We start from the raw sequence: 23653 nt of genomic DNA, 5'->3' as shown, positions 1-23653 counted from the left end.
AGTCCCTGTCGCCTGAGCTTGTCTGTTCCCCAGATGCTCTGGCAGAGCCCTGTGCTCAGGTGCTGTCCCTGCTGCCTTCCTCCCTCTGCTCTCTGGCTAGGGCTGAGAAGCTGAGTTCTTGTTGCTCCCCTCTGTCCTCTCCCTCAGGTCCCAAATACTCACCTTCTCTTTGTCATCCTCTGACCTCACATCACGGATCACTCACGTTTGGTGCTGCAAGCTGTAGTTAGGTTTCCAGACTCTGCCTCCTGACTCTGTCCCTGAGGCTGCCTGAGAAAGGGTCTCTCTGCCCCTTTCCTTCTGGAAATTGTTGTCTGGGTCCCACTCACCTAAACAGGAGCCTCCAATGGCCTGAGAAAACCCCAACTTCTATGTCATGAACCTCCCTGGCAGTAACTGTGATCACACACGTCAATATTCCTGTGATGTACAGAGTCTGTGCTCATGTGATGTTTCTCTGTTCTTTGCTTTCTTGTAATAAAGCTAAATAAAGCACGTTTATAACATAATGGCTTCTCCCACGTGTATTTTTGTAGCACATTGTTTTCTATAGAGACTCTGCAACTTTGTTAGATAAGACACGCCAGTCATTCTTATTGTTTGGGGATCTCATGTGAGCATAGAGTGTTTTTTGAGAAATCTACTCCTCATGTCTACCTCACCCATTCCTCCTTTATCCCTTCCCAGTTTTTCCTCTTCATCATCTTGTGCTGCCTCTTGCTTTCTTGGTTTTCCCCAACGAGTTCACTCGGTGTTGCCTGGAGGTGCAGGGTATTTAGAGTCTAATGGACATGAAACTTTTCAGGGGCCACATTCCTAAGAAAATTACCCTTTCTCATTGTAGTCATCAAAATCCAAAACCTCTCAGCAAGATGTCACTGTTAGGGAGCTCTTCCCTATTCCATGCTGGGCTTTTCACTGGCTCCCTTTCGTGAGAGTTTTCTGCATGTAGTCACAGCTCCTGTTATGTGTTGTGTACAAAGCTTCTGCCCATGTCCACCAAACACTCTTTCACCGCTAATATTCACTACCTCTGGCTCCTACAATCTTCCCTTATTGTTCTGCAATGTCCCTGAGCTGTGGCCTTTGTGGAGGTGTGATACATCTGTCCATTTAGAGCTGAACATTTCACGGTCTCCTATCTCTGCCTGATGATCAGTTGTGGTGTCTCTGTTAATCATCATCTAATGTAAAAAGAAGCTTTTCTGATTCATCTTGAAATATACACTAATAATTGGTATAAAGATGTGAACTTAATGGATATCTTATTACTATGTGCAATTATCAGAACAACTATATTAGTTTCTCCCCCGGGGCTCCCCTAAAGCACCTGGTTTGAGTCCATTTAAGCACCAGGAATGAGTTCTGACTTGTGGAGTGGGCCTTAGATGAAATCAGATCTTGATGGTTATTCCCATAACATTACTGCCACTATTGCTCCATTGGCCAGCTTAGTCCTTACTGTAGCTCACAGGGCTAACAGCAGGGTAAGGCTGTGAATACTTTCCCGTGTGATAGACTTTGTAGTGCTATGAAAGCTATCCAGTAGGGATAAAGTTTCTGGATCCATGTGAGCTTGATTCCCCAGTGTTTTAGGATTCTTTGTGGTTATCTTCACATAATATTACCATCACGTTCTGAAGGATAACCAAGAACAATGTAATAGCCTATAATATTTCAGAGGGCACAGTGACCAACAGCTTGAAAAAAATAAGCCATACCTTGTACTAGTCTTCTATCTGATAGCCTGTGGAGTCGGGGTGAGGCTTTGTCCCCCTGTTATAGATCGTACTGTTTAACTCCTTTTATAAGTGTGTATGGATATATTTCAGGAGACTTTAGAATAGAATAGAAGGCTTCCATATGACATTTCTAAGATCTTTACTGTTGACTGTCTCTTCCTATAGGACTCCTCTTTCTTACCCTCTCATCCTATGCCCCATTTAACCCTTCCTGTACCGTTACTCTCCTTTTCCAATCCACCATATGACCTGCATTCTGTCCCTGCCCTGTTTGAAGTCATTCCGTGTCTCCTCTCTGTCTTTCTTCATTCTATGCTAACTCTAATTTAAATATCCACAACTAAGGATTCATCTCTAGGAGAGGGACAGGTTGCAGTTGTCTTTCTGGGTCTGGGTTACCTCACAAAAATATTGCTACAAAGTCCTCAATGTCTGAATGTGTTGTTTATATTAAAGTACAAAATTCTAGAAATCACAAAACATCAATATTCAGGATCCCTGGAACCCTCTGAAATAAATAGAGTCACCAAGATACATGCTTCAAAGTAGGGGTCAACAGTAGCTTAGAAACATCTGTGAAAAGATTCAGGGCTTAAAGGACAGGATTTATTCTCAAGGGATACAAGGATGAAGAACGTGGGTCTTGCAAATAAGATGACAGGATCCTGACAAGTTTGGCCAACAGGAAATCTAATCCAAGAAAAGTAGAAAACAGCCCAGGGCTCCAACCCTGGCTTTCCAGGCAGGAGCAGCCAAACTCATAAGCACAAAGGAAGCCAGGTAGCCATGGAAAAACTGACTGGCAGATTTAAACAAAGGAGAAGCCGATGGTTCTCACAAGCCTTAACCCATCAAGGGATCCGGTGTAAGAGTCACTCCTCTGCGTGCCAGGCTGGCTTTGAAGAAATCCACTTTGCCAGCTGTACTAGCTGGTTCTGTGTGTCAATTTGACACAAGCTAGAGTCATCAGAGAAGAAAGAGCCTCAGTTGAGAAGATGCCTCCATGAGCCTCAGTTGAGAAAATGCCTCCATGAGATGCAGCTATGATGCACATTGTTAATTATTGATTGATGGGGTGGGTCCTGCCGAGGTGCTGCCGTCCTTGGAAAATTGCATCCCACCCTTGTAAGAATGGTTGTCATCCACCAAGGCTCCGTCGTTGAAAGCAACACCTGTACCACTCAGAGGACAAGGAAAAGTCGAGTTGATTCCTACATAGAGCCTTCACCCAAACGTTCTAGCATCTTTGTGACAGAAGGGTTCCACAAACTACCAAAAGGCAAATGCAAGCACTAAGCCAGCTACAAATGCTTAGATCTACAAGATATGCTAGGGCATTGGTGTCACAAAGTTTCTGGGAGTAACCAGCCTTGTCTGATGTAATTTAAGGTCTACTTCAAGACATAGAACCCAGACCCAACATTGCTTTGGTGACCAAGAACCAGACTAGACTGCCCAAGGACCTATGATAAAACCAATTACTACTGTTATGGAAACAAACATAGTAATGACATGACTCCAATGGCATTCTGCTAAACTCATTGATCAGCGCCTTGCTCAGCTGTAGTGAGCCGGACAGGATCGCCATTACAGGATGGCGCCAACATCCTGTCTTGTTGGAAATAAACAACTCCATATTTGGCTAAGCCTTTGAGAGCTGCGTGTCTCCTCCCCCCCCCCCCCCCCCCCCCCCCCCCCCCGCTTCCCGCATGCGCGGTGGATAAGGGTCCTTGAGCCTATCCTGATGCGGTCTGGTGTCAGCTGTTGGTGGCAGCCAATCACAGGGTGACCCGTGTGCCATTTCCAGTTATAAGCAGCTGCCTTAGCACTCCCTGCCCCTCTCGCTTTCTCTTTCTCTCGTTTCCTGCCCCTCTCGCTTCCTGCCTCCCTCTTGTTTCCTGTCCCCTTCACTTCATGCTCTCTCTCAATCAAGGGCACTCCAGTAAAGCGTGATCTGAGTAGAATCCTGGTGTGGTGGTTGTTCTTTCTCGCTCTTCTGCTCCTTGCCACTGTCCTCATGGGCCACCTGTATCTTCTTTTCCGTGTCTTCCAGCTTCAGGAGCTCCTGATCCAGCTGCTGGAGTTGGTAGACGTGGAACTGGCGCTGCAGCTCCTCTGAGATGTTCAGGCTCTGCAGCATCAGTTGGGGGAGGTGGTTGGGGAAGCAGAGGCCAATCTGCTCCATCACAGCTCCCTCCATCATCAGAGAAGCTTTTTTCTGCAGCAGATGGGAGAAGATACAGAGACCCACAGCTGGACGTGATGCAGACTGAGAGGCCTTGAAACACTCAGCCCTAAATGGAATGTCTTCATCAAATGTCTCCCTTAGGGCTCATGGAACCCTGTGGGAAAAAAGGCAAAAAGAATGTAAGAGCCTGAGGCAAGAGAAGACATCAGGAAAGCAAGGCCCTCTAACACAGCAGGAGCACAGCTCATGTGAACTCATAGAGACTGAAGCACAAGCACAGAGCCGGCACGGGTCTGCACTAGGTCCTCTGTGTCTGTGCTATGGCTTCCAGTTTAGTCGTTGTGTGGGAAGACAAGTAGTTCTCTGATTCTTGTGCCTGCTCTTGGGAACTGTTGTAGGAGCACGGGGCCTCTTTGTTCGGTCCATCCGGCTAGCTTATACCCAAAATAATCACACAGAAATTGTATTAATTAAATCACTGCCTGGCCCATTATTATTAGCCTCTTATTGGCTAACTCTTACATCTAGATTAACCCATTTCTATTAAATCTGTGTATCATCATGTAATTGTGACTTACTGGCAAGATTCTAACCTACATCCATCTCATGATTTCTACCACACTGCCCGTCTTTCCTGCATTCAGTTCGGTCTGCTCCACCTAAGTTCTGCTTTATCAAAAGGCCAAGGCAGTTTCTTTATTAAACCAATGAAAGCAACACATAGACAGTAGGACCTCCTACACTAGGGAACTTTTTCTTCTGTTTGCTTGTCTTGTCCAACACTGATGTATTAGTTTTTGCTTTAAATTACTATATTTTATTTTGTTAGTTTTTAAAAAGAATAAAAACTCCAATGATTAATGGGGGGGAAAGGTTGTCAGCAAGAAAATAAACACCAGAGCGAGCACTCTCTGCCAGTACATGCCTGACCAAGTGACCTTCACCTGTAAGGGAACAGGACCAAGCCAGTGACCTTCATCAGAGTAGGTGTGAGCCAGAGACCTCCACAGGACCAGGTATGACAAAGAGAGGGAGCGACCTCCAAGGGAACAGGGCTGAGCCAGCAACCTCTGCTGAACCAGGCCCGGGCCAATGACCTCTGTAGAAGCAAGTCCAAGACAGGGACACCTGCAGGACAAGATACAAGCCAGTGACCTTCACCAGAGCAAGCCTGAGTCACCAACCTCTGCCAAAGCAGGCCCGAGAGAGCTAGTGACCTCTGCAGGACAGGCCCAAGCTAGCAAGCTCCACAGGAGCAAGTAGATGGAGCAACCCCCCGAGAGAGCATGCTTCAGCTGGTGACCTCTGTGGTCCTGGGCCAGGGCCAGTGACCTCTGTGGCAGCAGGACAGAGTGAGCAACATCTGAGGGAACAGGCCTAAGCCAGCAACCTCTACAAGACGAGGCACATCCATGGGATCAGGCCCAAGTCAGTGACCTCCTGAGGAGCAGGCCTGAGCCGATGACTTTTGCTGGAGTAGGCTCCAACAAGTGACCTCCACAAGACCAGGCTCAAGCCAGCAACCTCTACCAGAGCACATATGAGCCAGTGACCTCCACTGGAGCAGACCCCAGCCATCAACTTCTGCCGCAACAGGCATCAATCAACTAGGAGCAGGCCCAAGCCAGCAACCTCCATGGGAGCAGGCCTGAACAACCTCTGGGATTGCAGAGCAACCTTCAGTAGCACTGAGTACCTCTGGGAATAACAAGTGACCTCTGGGGTTACAGGAATCATGGCCCTGACTTTGCCTCAAGAAACAACTCTCTGAACCTTGGATTCACTGGCACCTGGAAGTGTGGTCATGAGAAACATGGCCCCAAATACACCAGTCAGAGGAAAGAATGGAAAGACAAGGTAAAAACACACTCAACACCACAAAGAGCAGCACAACACCAACAAAAACTAGTGGCTCTAAAACAGCAAGTTTTGAACATCCCAATACAGATGAAGCAGAAGAAAATGACCTAAAAAATAAATTTAGGAGAATGTTTGAGGCTCTTAAAAAAGATATGAAAAATTCTCTCAAAGAAATGGAGGAAAAAAACCCAAAAAATTAGAAGAAATCAACAAATCCCTTAAAGAAAACCAAGGAAAAGCAATCAAACAGGTGAAAGGAATAATTCAAAACTTGAAAACCAAAAGAGAGACAATAAAGAAAACACAAACTGGGGGAAATCTTGAAACGGAAAATAAGAGAAAACAACCAGGAGCCACATTTGCAAGCATAAACAGCAGAATACAAGAGATGGAAGAGAGAATCTCAAGTGTTAAAGATATGATAGAAGAAATAGACTAATCAGTCAGAGAAGATGTTAAACCTAACAAAAGTTTAACACAACATATCCAGGAAATATGGGACACCATAAAAGACCAAACTTAAGAATAATAGGAATAGAAGAAGGAGAAGTCCAACTCAAAAGCACAGAAATTATATCAACAAAATCATAGAAGAAAACTTTCCCAACCTAAAGATATCCCTATGAAGATACAAAAAGCTTAGGAAGATACAATAAGCTTACAGAACACAAAAATGGACTGGACCAAAAAGAAAAGTTCCCTTCCACATAATAATCAAAATGCTAAACATACAGAATAAAGAAAGAATATAAGAACTGCAAGGAAAAAGGCCAAGTAACATTTAAAGTCAGACTTATCAGAATTACACCTGACTTCTCAGTCGAAAGAATGAAAACAAGTAGGTCCTGGCCAAGTATTATGCAGACATTAAGAGACTTTGGATGCCAGTCCGGACTACTATACCCAACAAGACTTTAAATCACCATAGATAGACAAAGCAAGATATTCCATGACAGAACAAGACTTAATCAATGCCTAGCCAAAACCCCAGCCCTACACAAAGTTCTAGAAGGAAAACTCCAACACAAGGAAGCTGGATACATCAAGGAAAACACAAACAATAGATGATGTCACAGCAGCAAATCCCAAAGAAGAAAAAATGCACAAATGAACAACAGCAACGATGAAAACTAAATTAACAGGAGATAGCAATCACTGGTCATTAATATCCCTTAATGTAATTGAACCCAACTCACTCATAAAAAGACACAGCCTAACAGATTGGATATGAAAACAGAATCCATCCTGCTTCTGCATACAAGAAACACACCTCAACCTCAAAGACAGACATCGCCTCAGTATAAAGGGTTGGAAAAAATTTTTCCAATCAAATAGACCTAAGAATCAAGCAGGTTTGGCTATCCTACTATGTAAGAAAATAGACTTCAAACTAAAATCAATCAAAAGAGACAAAAATGAGATTTCATATTATTCACAGGAAAAAATCCATCAAGAGGAAAGCTCAGTACCGAATATCTATTCCCCAAATACAAGGGTAACTTCATATATAAAAGAAACACTGCTAAAGATTAAATCACAATTAAACCCTACTCATTAATAATAGGAGACTTCAACACTGCACTCAAACCACTGGACAGGTCTACCAGATAGAATTAACAGAAAAAAAGGGAACTAACAGATATCATGACTCAAATGGACTAAACAGACATCTATAAAATGTTCCATCCTGCCACAAAAGAAAATACCTTCTTCTCAGCACATCATGGAACCTTCTAAAATTGACAACATACAAGGTAACGAAGCATATCTCAACAGATACAAAAATAATTTCAATAACCCCATGTATCTTAAAATTATATTGCAATAGCAATACTAATTTAAAAAAATCCCACAAACAGTTATGTGAGGGTAGGAAACAGGAGTATTATGGGAAGAAACAACCATCAGTAAAGATCTTGAAAATGCCATATAGAAGCCTTCCATTGTTAAAGCCTCATAAATACATCCATACACACAAATAAAAGGAGTTTAAACAGTACACTCCATATAACAGGAGGACAATGTCTCACTCCGATTCCACAGGCTATCAGATAGAAGTACAAGTGCAAGGAATGGCTTATTTTTTTTAAACTGTTGGTCAGTGTACCCTCTGAAATATTATAGGCTAATACTTTGCTCTTGGCTATCCTTCAGAACTTTATGGTGATACTATGTGAAGATAACCACACAAAATCCTAAAGCACTGGGGAATCGAGCTTGCATGGATCCAGAAACTTTATCACTACTGGATAGCACTCATAGCGCTAGAAAGTTCTACTCTATCACAAGGGAAAATATTCAACAGCCTTACCCTGCTGTTAGCCCTGTGAGATACAGGAAGGATGAGTTGGCCAATGGGGCAATAGGGGCACTAATGTTATGGGAATAACCGTCAAAGATCTGATTGCATCAAAAACCCAATCCACAAGTCAGAACTCATTCCAGGTGCTTAAATGAACTTAAACCAGGTGCCTTAGTCTTAGGCCCCAGGGGAGGAACTAATACAGTTATTCTGTTAAATAAACACAGTAATATGCTGTTCATTAAGTTTACATTTTTATACAAATTATTTGTGTATATCTCACTAATCCGAATCAGAAAAGTGTCTTTTTACATTAGATGATGATTAACAGAGACACCACAACTGATCATCAGGCAGAGATAGGAGACCGTGAAATGTTCAGCTCAAAATGGACAGATGTATCACACCTCCACACAGGCCACGGCTCAGGGATCAATGCAGAACAGGAAGGGAAGATTGTAGGAGCCAGGGGTAGTGAATATTAGCAGTGAAAGAGTGTTTGGTGGACATGGGCAGGAGCTTTGTACACAACACATAACAGGAGCTGTGACTACATGCAGAAAACTCGCAAGGATAGGGAAGAGCTCGTTAATGGTGACATCTTGCTGAGAGGTTTTGGATTTTGATGACTACAATGAGAAAGGGTAATTTTCTTAGGAATGTGGCCCCTGAAAGGTGTCATGTCCATTAGACTCTAAATACCCTGCACCTCCAGGCAACACCGAGTGAACTCGTTGGGGAAAACCAAGAAAGCAAGAGGCAGCACAAGATGATGAAGAGGAAAAACTGGGAAGGGATAAAGGAGGAATGGGTGAGGTAGACATGAGGAGTAGATTTCTCAAAAAACACTCTATGCTCACATGAGATCCCCAAACAATAAGAATGACTGGCGTGTCTTATCTAACAAAGTTGCAGAGTCTCTATAGAAAACAATGTGCTACAAAAATACACGTGGGAGAAGCCATTATGTTATAAACGTGCTTTATTTAGCTTTATTACAAGAAAGCAAAGAACAGAGAAACATCACATGAGCACAGACTCTGTACATCACAGGAATATTGACGTGTGTGATCACAGTTACTGCCAGGGAGGTTCATGACATAGAAGTTGGGGTTTTCTCAGGCCATTGGAGGCTCCTGTTTAGGTGAGTGGGACCCAGACAACAATTTCCAGAAGGAAAGGGGCAGAGAGACCCTTTCTCAGGCAGCCTCAGGGACAGAGTCAGGAGGCAGAGTCTGGAAACCTAACTACAGCTTGCAGCACCAAACGTGAGTGATCCGTGATGTGAGGTCAGAGGATGACAAAGAGAAGGTGAGTATTGGGGACCTGAGGGAGAGGACAGAGGGGAGCAACAAGAACTCAGCTTCTCAGCCCTAGCCAGAGAGCAGAGGGAGGAAGGCAGCAGGGACAGCACCTGAGCACAGGGCTCTGCCAGAGCATCTGGGGAACAGACAAGCTCAGGCGACAGGGACTTCAGTGCCGGTAGCTCTTCCTGCTGGAGGAGGTGGTGGTGTACTTGACGGTGGAAGAGCTGCCACCAGAGGAGCTCAGGCCACCACTGAGGCCTCTGCCACTGCCAGAACTGAAGCCACCTCCAAGGCCATGGCTGCTGCTGTAGGAGTAGCTGCTGCCTCCTCCCAGGCCCAAGCTGCTGCTGGCACCACCTGCACTGCCATAGCCGCTGGACATGGTGGACTGCACCACAGCTGTGAAGAGGACACAGGGGACAGCGGACACTGTGAGCCCGCTCTGTCCAGTGAGTTAGGAACAAGGCAGGGGAAGGGGAGGCGGCAGGCAGTGTACTTACAGATGTTGACGGGTCCAACGCCTTCACCATTCAGCCTAGAATAGGAACAGAGCAGAGGAGAAGGTGAGACCTAGGGAGCCATGACCTCAGTCCCCGTGAACCCTCAGTGTGGTGACAGGTCACAGAGAATCCCTGGTAGAGTGGTCCCTGAAGGGAGCCATTGTGGCCACAGCAAGTGCTCCCTCATGCTGTGCTCATGCCTGGCATCATGGAGGAGGGGGAGCACTCACCTGCACTCCTCTCCTTCCAGCAGCTTCCTGTAGGTGGCGATCTCCACATCAAGGGCCAACTTGACATTCATGAGCTCCTGGTACTCCTTCAGCAGCCTGGCCATGTCCTGCTTGGCCTTCTGCAGGGCATCCTCCAGCCCTTCCAACTTGCCCCTGGCATCCTTGAGGGCATTCTCCCCACGCTGCTCAGCTTCGGCAATGGCAGCCTGAAGGTTGGCACACTGGATAGAGAAAGAAAGAAAAACAAACTTGTATTGTGGTTCTTTCCAGCGGGTGATCCCATGGTCTTCTTGGTTTGTTCGTTTGTTCGTTTGTTTTTCAAGATAAGGTTTTTCTGTGTAACAGCCCTAGGTGTTCTGGAAGTACGTCTTGTAGACCAGGCTGGCCTCAAACTCACAGAGATTTACATTCCTCTACTTCCCAAGTGCTAGGATTAAAGGCATGTGTCACCACCACCCGGCCAGCCCGAGATCTTCGCTCCCAGTGAGCAGGAGGCTGGAGCACAGAAAATGAAGAAAGCATCCTGTGATGCTTTTGGTCTGTGCTACCTGCTTCTTGACGTGGTCGATCTCAGATCTCAGCCTCTGGATCATGCGGTTGATCTCAGCGATCTCCTGCTTGGTGTTGCGCAGGTCGTCTCCGTGTCTGCCTGCTGTGACCTGCAGCTCCTCGTACTGAAGATCAATGGAAAATAGAAGATTTATTCAGTTTTTGCCAGCAAAACCTAATTCACGTCTAACTGGACTGTGCTATCCTTGGTGCAATGACTTTCCTCAGGAGAAGCCATGGGAGAGCATGGACTACATCCTTCTCTTGGGAACTGAAAATGTTCTGTGTGACCTCATGAGGTCCTATATTCCCAGAAGAGCTCAAGCTCAGGGACTATAGACCCCATTTATGGCAACTTTCCCTCTTCTTCTGGGTTCTTTTGAACGGTAGACTACGGCTTCACTGTATAATGCAAGTGCAAGGTCCATTTGCTCTTACGAGATCCCAGTTTCTACTTAATAGACCTCTAACCTCTGAGGAAATTAGCATTTTATGGAATTCATTGGGTCCCAGTTTTTCTTCATCAGGCTTCCCCTAAATACTCACTTTGGTCTGGTACCAAGACTCTGCTTCAGCACGGCTCCTCTGAGCAATCTCCTCATATTGGGCCTTGACCTCAGCAATGATGCTGTCCAGATCCAGGCTGCGGTTGTTGTCCATGGAGAGGACCACAGATGTGTCTGAGATGTGAGTTTGCATCTGAGACAGTTCCTACAGAACAGAGAGGCAACATCAGCTTTGGATATAAGGATTACAGGTGTTACCAACACCACACTCTCGCTGTGCACAGGGGAAATAAAGTGAATGGGGCAGATTGGAAGCTGGAGGACAAAGAGATAGACAGACTGAGAAAGAGAGAGAGGTGACTTACTGCATCATAGAGAACTCTCAGGAAGTTGATCTCATCTGTCAGACTGTCTGTCTTAGCTTGCAGTTCAACCTTATTCATGTAGGCAGCATCTACATCCTGACGAAAGAGTCAACAACATGGAATTGGGTTATTTCTCTTGCACAGCAATGTCTGCTCTGCCTCCCTGGCAACCATGCTCTCCAATAAACCAGACATGCAAAGCCATTCCTCTCCATCAGCAGAGAAACTCAGTCAGCTCACCTTCTTCAGGGTCACAAATTCATTCTCTGCTGCTGTGCGCTTGTTGATTTCGTCTTCATATCTACAAGAAGGAGGGTTCCACACATTGTAGTCAAAAGGCAGATGGCCTCAAAGGCAGCCTGTGACCCAGCCCCCATTTATATAAATGCAATATAACCAAATCACACCACTGATGAATATTTTGTGTGATTGAATGTTTTACTCCTTTTTTTATCTCCCTAGGTTCCTATTGCTCTCCATGGTGTTTGTCTATGGCTGTTTGACTAAACTTTCTCATTTCACTATTTTAATTCCTGGAGTCCATGTCTAGTTTTGGGTCTTCATTACCATGACCTTGTCCAACTGTGTTCCTTTTTTAACTCACTTGTTCTTGTAGTCCTCCACTGTCTCCTGCAAGCTCCTCAGCTCTGCATCCAGGCGGCCCCTCTCCCCAGTGATGCTGTCCAGCTGCCTCCTGAGGTTGCTGATGTACTGCTCAAACAAAGGCTCCAAGTTCTGCCGCACGGTCTTGGTGCCCTGCTCCTGCAGCAGGGCCCACTTGGTGTCCAGGACCTTGTTCTGCTGCTCCAGGAAGCGCACCTGGAGGCACCAAATGAGAGAAGTTTGAATTTCATTCTGCTGTGATGCCTTCACAATGTGACTCCTGTCTCAGGCTGTCTGCCTCAACTTCTACAGGCACAATCCATAGCCGAGCTCCCAACACCATCCCTCTGAGGAAGGCAGGGTTCTCAGATAGGGCACAGGCAGCCTCGCAGTGACATGCTGGAGTGTGGTGCAGTTTAGTGCAGCTGTGATGGCTCCAAACTGCCCTGTAGAGACTCCTGCCTCAGTTCAGTCCTCTGTGATGTGAGGCCTGAGCTTATCTCAGTGCACTGGAATCAGACACCCTGATGGGGCAACCTATTAGGAGAGGAACTCTGACCCTAATTGGCAGCTGCAACTACAGAGGGGCAGTGTCACCTAGAGACAATGGCAGTGATTGAGCAAAGCCTAGAGCTTCTTCCCTCCACCGCTGTCTTTGGCATTTACTCCGGATTCTACTACTGCTCATCTGCCCTGGACACAACCACATCTCACCTTGTCGATGAAGGAGGCAAACTTGTTGTTGAGGGTCTTGATCTGCTCGCGCTCCTCAGTCCTCACCCGCTGGATGGTGGGGTCGACTTGTAGGTTGAGAGGGGTAAGGAGGCTCTGGTTGATGGTGACCTCTTGGATGCCTCCAGGGGGGCACACGGGGAAACCAGAACCCCCATAGCCACCACCAAAACCAGCTCCACCACCGAAACCAAAGCCACTGCCGGCTCCACCGCTGAAGCCAAAGCCACTGCCGGCTCCTCCTCCAAAGCTGAAGCCTCCTCCAACTCGGCTGCCATAGCCTCCACCAATGCCACAGCTGCCCCCTCCGATGGAGATCCTCTTGGAGCTCCCCACACCATAGAGGCTTCTGCTGCCAAAGCCAGCTCCTCCACACACTGCCCCAGAGGCACCGCTACCCCGGGAGCGGCACACAGACACACTGCTGAAGCCAGAGCGGTTCAGCCCAGGCACTCTGGCTGAGCCGGCACTGAAGCCACGGTGGCTGGTTTGACTTCTGATGGTGGTTTTGGTAGACATGGTTCCTGGAGTTAGAAGTCTGAGAAGTGGAGAGGGACAGGGTAGAGCTGAGCGGATGAGCGTGATGGGCTCTGGGCAGCTGCTTATATATAGTGTGGATGGGCTGGGCTGGGCTTGGTCCCGAAGGTGAGCTTGTACAGTGGGAAGGGCAGGGCTTTACCCGCAGTGAGGTAACACCTAAATCATTCAAAGATGTTATGAAATATTGAGCTTGCAGTTTTGGCTTCCTTTAGTCAGGGAAAATGCTCCAGCCTCTCGTTTTGACTTCATCTGAGTACAGTAAATCGGTTCTTCATTCACTGTGTCTCAGTTAGTCACCGACTCCATGTGTCTGCAGGTCCTGCTGAATGTGCTGACAGCCCTCTTCCCTGGCTGCTCCTCTCTCCCACTGGGATACCTGAAACCAACTCATGTCTTATGGCAACAGAAAGATCATCAGTGACTTTCAGGGATTAGCACTATGAACCTGTTCTTTTTTAGATCCCATTTCAAATAAAGAAAAGTCAGCCACATATTTGTCCCACTGTCAAATAAAATAAAATAAGTTCATATCTGGGCTTTTTGCTTTATTATTGCTTCCTTGTTTCCCTCAGTTTTTCTAGCATCCCTATATTTGATAGCTGATCTCAAAAATATTATGATTTCTTCAGTATTAATTCAATTTTATATCTAAGTTAGGTCTTTTGTACATTTGTAGAAAATGATCATATGTCATATATATGTTTGTTTGTATATGTTATATTATTCAAGGATCTGTAAAGATGTCTCTCAATGAATGGCACTTGCTGCTTCTGTAGAGAACCTGACTTTATGCCCCAACATCCACATGGTGGGACACAACCATTCATAACCTTCCATAACTCCGTCCCAGGCTTATGCCATCTTTTGACCTCTGAGGGCACCAGACGCATGTGTTACATGTAGTTATATTCAAGATAATATTTCTATTCAAAAATAAGATAAATATCACACAGAAACAATTGATTTTACTAATTCCTTCCTAATATGGTTTTTAGATATTTGATTATTCAAATTTGTAAATACATTGAAATCATGTTTTATATAGGTCAAGGATCTTAAATCGTTTAACAGAATTTATAATTATCCCATAATTTTTTTCTCCTATAACTTAAAAAAGAATATGTATTGGCTTTTTGACTGAAGGAATATCTGTGAACCCCTTCTGTGCCTCTTTCCCCTTGAGGCCAAAAGAGTGAGTCAGTCCCCAGAAGACTGTGAGAGCCAGGACTTGAACCCAGGTCCTCCACAAGAGCAGACAGTGAGGTCCTCCACAAGAGCTGAGCCATCACTGTGGCCCCTCTCCTAATCACGTGTTTGTTAAGGAATCCAGACTAATGTCTTGCTTAGTGTTTCATCTGCTGCTTTTCTCCTTGATTGCACCTGGCACTGCCTTTACCAGGCCACCATGTCTGCCCCATCTTCTGCAAACTGGTATCACTCAAATCAGGAATCTCAACGTGATCTGCTCAAGTCTGCCAGTGATGCTCATTCCTCCTTTTCTCTCTCTCTCTCTCTCTCTCTCTCTCTCTCTCTCCTCTCTCTCTCTCTCTCTGTGTGTGTGTGTGTGTGTGTTTCAGGATTGTTTTAACTATCCTGGGTTTTTCCTGGTTCCATATGAAGCTGAAAGTTTTTCTGATACAATCTTTGAAGAATTGTGTTGGGTTATTGGTCGAATTGCATCGAGTCTGTAGATTGCTTTTTGGGTAGGATGGCTTCTCTCACTTTATCAATGGTACCGTCCCATGAGCATGGGAGATCTCTCCACCGTCCTGTTATCTTCTTCAATACTTTAAACCTCTTAGCATACAAGTCTTTTACTTGCTGGGTTAGAGCTTTATGTATTTTGTGCTACTAGAGGCTATTTTGAGGTGTGTTGTTTTCCTGATTTCTCTCTCAGTTTGTCATTTGTACCTGGGAATGTTATGATCTGTGAGTTAATCTTGTATCCAGCTGTCTGCTGACAGTGTGCATCATCTGAAGGAGTTTCCCGGTGGACACTCATGGTCACTCATGTGTACTGTAATATATCTTCAAATGCAGATCCTTTAACTTCTTCCTTTTCAATTTATATCCCCTTGATCTCCTACAGCTATTTGCTATAGCTGAGGTTCTATATTGAATAGTCTGGAGAGGGTGGACACCCTTGTCGTGTTCCCGACCTTAGTAGAAATGCTTTGGTTTTCTCTCCGTTTAAGTAGATGTTGCCTATGAGCCTGATGTAAACTGCTTTTATTATATTCAGGTGTGTTTCCTGTGTTCATTAAATCTCCAGGACTTTTATTTTGAAGGGGTGTCAGATTGTGTCAAATGTCTTCTCTGCCTGTAATGATGCGATCATGTAACTTTTGTATTTCAGTTTGTTTATCTGTTAGATTTAATTTTCCATTTACATAAGTTGAACCAGCTCTGCTGTCTGTGATAAAGCCTACTTGATCATGATGGATGATGTTTTTGATGTACTTTTCAATTTGATTTACAAGTACTTAACATGAGAACTTTTGCATCTATGTTCATCAGGGAAATTGGTCATTAGTTCTCTTTATTCTTGCTGGGTTTTTTTTTTTTTTGTGCTTTGGGTATCAGGGTAACTATGGCCTTGCCGTTTGTTGTGCAGTTTCTTCTTTTTCTCCTAGAATTTTCATACTCGCTGTTATGATCCCTGTAATGTCTTATGTAGGCACTTAGTGCTACGGACTTTCCTCTCTGAACTGCCCTTCCTTTGTCTCATGTATTTATCTGTATTCAGTTTCTTTCGGTTCTAGAAATCTTTAATTCCTTCCTTAACTCCTTTTTAGTTCATTTGTGAGTTTTTCAGTGTCCAATGAGTTTGTAAGCTTCCTGTTTATTTTATTTTATTTTATTTTTGTTTTGTTTTGGTGTTGTTGTTAACTAGTTTTAATCCATGGTTGTCAGATAGGATGCAGAGGATTATTTCAGTTTTCTTGTATCTGTTGGGACTTGATTTGTCTGCCTAAGTCAGCTTTGGAAAAAATTGTATGAGGTGCTGAGGAAAAGGGTATTTTTTGTGTCTTGGTGAACTGAACTGTAAATATATTAGGCCCATTTGGTTTATAACTCTCTTAACTACCATTTCTCTAGTAGGTTTTGCCTGTGTTGTGGCCAGAGTCGAGTATTGAAGTCCCCTACTACCAATGTGTGAGGGTCAATATGAGATTTCAGCTATAGTAGTGCTTCTTTTACAAACCTGGGTGCCCTGTATTTGGTACATAGATGTTAAGAAATGTCCTGTCCTTGACAGAAGCTATTTCTGTAAGAATTAAAGATTCGAAAAATAGGAAAGAAAAGAGGGGGATGCCTCTCACAAAGTGAGAAAGAACATGTAACGGGGAATGTCACACTCATCTGGCCTAACCTTAGCCAGTTAACGTTCTTAGTGTTTTGCCTCTCGTTGGATCAGAGACCTGCACAGCCATGCTGAAAAGACAAACCCATTATTGGGGAAAGAAAACTGCCTGTGAGGCAACCCGAGTGGTTCCTCTCTGTCCATCATTCTTACCCACTGAGCCATCTCTCCAGCCCCTTGGATTCATCATTCTTAGCAACAATCTTGATCTTTGTTCAAGATGAACAGGCAAACAATTCACTGGGGCTAATTTTGAAATGAATACACAAGGTGCCATGACGGTTGTCCTTGCCCCAGCAGGGGCCCTCTAACTCAGCCAAGTGCGTGTGATTATTTAAGAGATTATGAGAATCTGATCCAGACAGTGGTGGCACATGCCCTTAATTCCAGCACTTGTGAGGCCGAGGCAGGTGAATCTCTGTTAGTTCGAGGCCAGCGTGGTCTAAAAATGAGGCCCAGGACAGCCAGGACGGTTACACTTAGAAACCTTGTCTCAAAATAACAACAAAAAAATAGAATTTAGAATGTTTCCAGATGGTGTCATAGATATTCATAGCAACCACCTCAGAATATCAAGCCTCATACTGAGGAATTATGATACTTACCATCCCTTCTTATGGGCTGGTATGGGCTGGCCGTGCCCAAATTGTCCAGATACACAAAACAATAGCAGGGCCTGCAGGTTCTGTCTTGTCGTAACCTGAATCAAGTCCAGTCACCTACTTTACTTTAGGGGCTGCCCCAAATGGAAACAGGTAGGCTCAGACCAGCCCTTTCCTTATGTCTGTACTTAGTCCTGTGCCCAGAGTTGAGTCACGACACCTCTGTGTTCACCAAGGAGATCTTTTCACAAATGGTGGTATGAGGTACTACAAACCATTGACATTTTACGACAACCGTTCCTCACTCACAACCTCACGAATTCAATATTCTGGTTATGACTCAGACTTTATATGAGGTTCTGAGGGTGAGCTTATCAGGTGGTCTTGTCCTCTAGCTAGACATTTAGTGGCTTTTAGTAGCATAAATTAGTGTACACATAGAATAGAATTCTCCTCTGTAAAGAGTATAGGGTGTTGCTAAATGACAAACTTGTATCTAATCAGAGGATATTTCTATGATTTCCAAAAAAAGCCTCAAACTGATTAGAAGTTTCTCCTAGATGCCCTCTGTTTCCCATGCATGTAAACTACCCATTTTCCATTCTATGAATTGTCCTAACCTGGGCATTCACACACAAGTGGAATAAAATGTGGTACTTTTGGAAAAAGAATTGCAACGTCCTCTGGTGGACTTTTCCTTTAATGAATATGTTGCAGCCTTCCTTATCTCTTCTGACTTGTCTTGGTTTAAAAAAACCTGTTTTGCAATACATTAAAATGGCTACATTAGCTTGTTTTTTTGTGTCCATTTAATAAGAATACTTTTTCCACCTCTGTACCCTGAGGTGACGTCTGTCCTCGATGTTAAAGTGTGTTTCTCTGATGCAGCCGAAGGATGGAGCCTGTTTCTGCATCTATTCAGTGTCCTTTATTGGGGATTTGATGTTGAGAGTTATCCATGGGTAGTGAGGTTTTGATTCATGTTGTTTGGCTGTGTGTGTTACTTGTGGTGTGGGGTGTGTGTGTGTGTGTGTGTGTGTCTCCTCTTTTGATTTGCCGGCTTAAGATTATTCCCTGTGATTTTTTGGGATGTAGTTAAACTCTTTATATTGGAGTTTGCCTTCTAGTGACTTCTGTAGGGCTTGATTTGTAGATAGGTATTGCTTCAATTTGGTTTTATCATGAAGTACCTTACTTTGTCCATCTGTTGTGATTGGATGTCTTACTGGGTATGTTAGCCTGGGCTGTGGTCTCTTAGGGGTGTAGAAATCTGTTCAGTCCCTTCTGCCTCTTACAGTCTCCATCGAGAAGTCAGGTGTGATTCTCATAAATCTGCCCTTACATGTTGCTTGCTCTTATTCCCTCGCAGTTTTCAATATTCTTTCCTTGTTTTGTATGTTTAGTGTTTTGATTATTATATGCTGAGAGTAATTTCCTTTCTGATCTATTCTGTTTACTGTTTTGTATTCTTCTTGTGGTAGGCATCTCCCATCTCCTTCTTCAGGTTAGTGATATTTTTTTTCTACAAATTTTTTTTATTAAATTTTTTTTAATTAAAAATTTCTGCCTCCTCCCCGCCTCCCTTTTTCCTCCCCCCCCCACTCCCCATACCCCACTCCCCTCCCCCTCCCTGTTCAGTCCAAAGAGCAGTCAGGGTTCCCTGCCCCACCATTCAGGTCTAGGAAAGTGAGCATCCAAAAATCCTTTGTGAGGATCCCACAAAGCCAGTACATGCAGTAGGGTCAAAACTCAGTGCCATTGTCCTTGGCTTCTCAGCAGCCCTCATTGTCCACCATATTCAGTGAGTCCGGTTTTATCCCATGCATTTTTCAGTCCCAGTCCAGCTGGCCTTGGTGATCTCCTAATAGATCAGTCCCACCGTCTCAGTGGGTGGGTGCCCCCCTTGCGGTCTTGACTTCCTTGCTCATGTTCTCCCTCCTTCTGCTCCTCATTTGGACCTTGGGAGCTCAGTCCATTGCTCCAATGTGGGTCTTTGTCTCTATCTCCATCCATCACCAGATGAAGGTTCTATGGTGATATGCAAGATATTTGTTAGTATGGCTATAGGATCGGGCCATTTCAGGCTCTCTCTCCTCAGCTGCCCAAGGACCTAGCTGGGTACATCTCTCTAAAACCCTGGGAACCCCTCTAGAGTCAAGGCTCTTGCCAATCCTAAAATGGCTCCCTTAATTAAGATATATACTTCCCTGCTCCCATATCCAACCTTCCATTATCCCAACCCTCCCATTCCCCCAAGTTCTCCCTAAACTCCCCTCCTCACTTTTCTCTCCCCATCTCCCCTTTCCCCCATCCCACCCCACCCCCCAGTTCCCAAATTTTTGCCCGGCAATCTTGACTACTTCCAATATCCAGGGGGATAACTGTATGTTTTTCTTTGGGTTCATCTTCTTATTTACCTTCTCTAGGATAGCAAATTATAGGCTCACTGTCCTATATTTACAAATTTTTGAAATGATTTCTGTGCCTTTGACCTGACTTTCTTCTCCTTCCTCTGTTCCTACCTCTCATAGATTTGGTCTTTACATAGCGTCCGTCATATGTTTCCTGAACGAACCATACCAGGATTCTAAATATTTTCCATTTTTTCTCTCAAGTCTTCAATGCCTGAGATTCTCTCTTCCGTCTTTGTATTTTGTTGGTGAGGCTTGCCTCTGAGGTTACTGTCTGATTACCAAATTTTTTTATTCTCAGGTTTCCTCAACTTGGGTTTCCTTTGTTGATTCTCTTTCCCCTTTCAGGTCTTGAGCTGTTTTATTGATCTCCTTCCCTTGTGTTTGTATCTCTATAGGTTTCTTCAAGGGTTGAGTCATTCCCCCTTTGACTTCTATCATATCCACAAAGGCTGTTTAAGGTCTCTGCCTTGTGCCTAAGCCATGTTTCAATTCTCAGGGCTTACTCTGGTAGGATTCCTGGGCTCTAGTGGAGACATATTGTCATGGCTGATGTTGACTGCGTTTTGGGGCTGTCATTAGGCATCTTGGTTTGGGATGATGATAATGCTAGGTCTTGCCTTTGTTGAGTGGCTGTTTGCTCCTTGGTTTTTGCCTTCTCTGCCTCTTAGGAGGGTGTGGTGACTGTGTCTAACCTGTTAAGGAATTCTTCTGGGATCCTGCTAGGTGTGGCTCCCAGTGGCTTGAGGCAAAATGTGTTTCTAGGTATTGGGAACTGATATCTCTGTGTCTGTCTCATACACACACATGCATGCATGCACACGTGCATTTATGGGCATGTATGAATGTATACATGTATTACACGTATGTAAGAAAGCATGGAATAATTGTCTTTCTGTGTCTGGTTTACTTCACTTCCCATAAAGCTCTCTAGTTCCATCTGTTCTCTTATCAAATGTTGTAATTTATTTCTTCGTGGTTAACTACACCCCAACACCCCACAATTCATCTGTTCATCAGCTGATGGACATCTAGACTGAGTCCATACCTTGCCTATATGTATAATTCAAAATATACATGGATGTGCAGGTGTCTCTGATATGCTGAATTCATATCTTTGGTGTGTATGCCTGGATCATATGCTCGGCCCATTGTCAGGTTTCTGAGGAACAGCCACACTGAGGTCCACAGCAGAGGCGCTGCCAGACAGACTGCAGGGCCCCCCTTCCCTGTTGTTCTCATTGGCACTGCTGGTGTTCACTTTCTAGATGACAGCCATTTTTGCTAGGGTGGGTTGCAACTCCCTGGAATATTCCTTTTAATGAAATACACGCACGCGGGAGGTCTGTGGATGTGAGTGCAGAGCTGGTAGGGTCAGGGGTCACTGAGTGCTGGGACCAGAACTTCCGGTCTGAAAGAGCAGAATGCATTTTTAGTGACTGAGCCATCATTTCTCTAAACCCTAGTTTTCAGACCAATTACTCTTTTTAAAAACAAATGGAGCGTTCGGACGATTTATAATCAAGGTCATTATTGATTCGCGGTTACTGATTCCAATATTTGCTGTTCCTTTGCTGACTGACTCAATCTTATTTTTTCTTCTTTGAAACTCTTTGTTCATTTTTAGGGTCTACTGACTTCCTGAACATGTTTGATCCTTTTCCTTTTTCTCATGTGCTCATGTTTCCTTTCATGATGTTTATTGTTTTCTGAGCTCTTGTGTTGGTGATTCCCTTATTCTCTTTGTGTTCAATTCCTTTACGTATCCTCCTGGATGTTGGCCTAAGGGCTCTGACCTGCTTCAGGATGTGTTTGTCTTAGAGTGCCTGTAATCCTCCACCAGTCGTGAAAGCTAACCTTTCTGGGAAGAAGGACTTCTGTTGGCAGCTGTTTATTTCTAGGGGTTTCAATGTGACATTCTAGACAGGCGCCATGCTACACAATCTGTAACTCCAGCACCCTGGAAGTGGAGGCAGGAGGATCAGAATTCTGTCAAAGACATTCTGTTACATATCAATTGCCAGCTCAGCCTGGGATACATTGAGAACATACTTCAAAAAACATATATGCATATATTAAACAGCTTATACGTGCATACAAAATTTGAGTATGCACATATGTACATAAAGCACATGTGTGAGTCTGTATGGTGGTGGGTGTGCACATTATGATTCCACGCTTTATTGGATTTTAGACATCATTCTAATGAGTTTGCTAGTATGAGTTAGTGATTTTCCTCCACAGCTTTTAATATTGTTCCTTTGTTCTATAGCCATGACAATTAAACTAGAAAGTGACTTGGAAAATTTCATTTCTGAGCATATTTATTTGGGATTCTAAATGTCTCCTGTGTTTGGATATCAATATTTTGTCCTATATTTAGGGTGTTTTGCTAAAATGTCATTGCATAGTTGTCTGTGCCTTCAGTTTTTAGCTCAGCTCCCTCCTGCTTTCCACGGATGTGTATGTTTGGTCTGTTGAATGTGTCTGAGCAGTGTGGCCATGCTCATTCATTTTTTCTTTCTTGCTATCTGCTTGTAGTATCGCCTTGACCTTCTCTTCGTTCCTGACTTTCTTGTGCAGGGTGTTGGCTTTGGGCTCTGCAAATCCTCAGGTGACAGGTCTGCTTTCTCAAGGCGGGAAAGAAACCACTGACGACCACACCCTTCAAGACAAAAGTACCTAACACTTGCATTTCTCCTTGGGTCCCTGACTAAGTCTCCTCCTCTCCAAAAATGCCTCTCATTGCCCCCTCCTAGTGGAGACTGTTTCTAGGTCCCTTGCTTTCAGGTATCCACAGTAACTGAATTACTAACTGAGCTGCCACCTTAAAATGACGCCCAGCTCTGGCACTCTGAGATGTGGGAGTGGTTTCTATTGCTACAATGAAACACCATGACAAAAAGACAAGAGGGGAGGAAAAGGTTTATCCAGGTTACACTTCCAGATTGTTGTTCATCACTAAAGGAAGTCTGAACAGAAACAAAACAGGGAAGGATCCTGGAGGCAGGGGCTGATGCAGAGTAGTGGAAGGGGTCTGTACTGCCTTGCTCCTCATGACTTCTTCAATCTGTTTTTTTATGCAAACCAGGACCAGTAGCCCAGGGATGGGCTGGGTCCTCTCCCATAAATCACTAAATAAGAAAATGCCTGACAGCTGATCTCATAGAGGCATTTTCTTAACTGAGGCTCTTTCTTCTCTGATGACTCTAGCTTGTATCAAGTTGACACACAGAACCAGCTAGTACAGCTGGCAAAGTGGATTTCTTCAAAGCCAGCCTGGCACGCAGAGGAGTGACTCTTACACCGGATCCCTTGATGGGTTAAGGCTTGTGAGAACCATCGGCTTCTCCTTTGTTTAAATCTGCCAGTCAGTTTTTCCATGGCTACCTGGCTTCCTTTGTGCTTATGAGTTTGGCTGCTCCTGCCTGGAAAGCCAGGGTTGGAGCCCTGGGCTGTTTTCTACTTTCTTGGATTAGATTTCCTGTTGGCCAAACTTGTCAGGATCCTGTCATCTTATTTGCAAGACCCACGTTCTTCATCCTTGTATCCCTTGAGAATAAATCCTGTCCTTTAAGCCCTGACTCTTCCCACAGATGTTTCTAAGTTGCAGTAGACTTCTCCTTTGAAGCATGTGTCTTGGTGACTCTATTTCTTTCAGAGTGTTCCAGGGATCCTGAATATTGATTTTTCCTTGTGTGAAACTTGGTGTTTTGTGTTTTTTAAATTTTTTTGTAGTATAATCTAAATAAACATTTTGACACAGAGGACTTTCTAAAGATCCTTTTTATGAGGTAATCCAGACCCAGAAAGACAACTGCAACATATTCCTCTCCCAGAGATGAATCTTTA

At 44.4% G+C, this 23653-nt stretch overlaps 1 protein-coding gene across 1 annotated transcript; it reads right to left on the bottom strand.

Moving 5' to 3' along the window:
• Nucleotides 1–9565: 9565 nt before the first annotated feature.
• On the bottom strand, nt 9566–13403 carry LOC121444179 (keratin, type II cytoskeletal 6A-like). The gene is made up of 9 exons (XM_041645971.1): nt 12867–13403; nt 12154–12368; nt 11790–11850; nt 11550–11645; nt 11225–11389; nt 10678–10803; nt 10130–10350; nt 9900–9934; nt 9566–9798 (listed from the first exon to the last, which is right to left on the bottom strand). The coding sequence occupies exons 1-9, from the start codon at nt 13401–13403 to the stop codon at nt 9566–9568; spliced, it is 1689 nt and encodes a 562-aa protein (XP_041501905.1).
• Nucleotides 13404–23653: the final 10250 nt, after the last annotated feature.

The sequence above is a fragment of the Microtus oregoni genome, unplaced genomic scaffold, assembly GCF_018167655.1.
Source record: "Microtus oregoni isolate MIOR12 unplaced genomic scaffold, Mior012 000118F_ref0000498, whole genome shotgun sequence".
Lineage (NCBI taxonomy): Eukaryota > Metazoa > Chordata > Mammalia > Rodentia > Cricetidae > Microtus > Microtus oregoni.
This window is presented reverse-complemented; position numbering and strand designations above follow the sequence as displayed.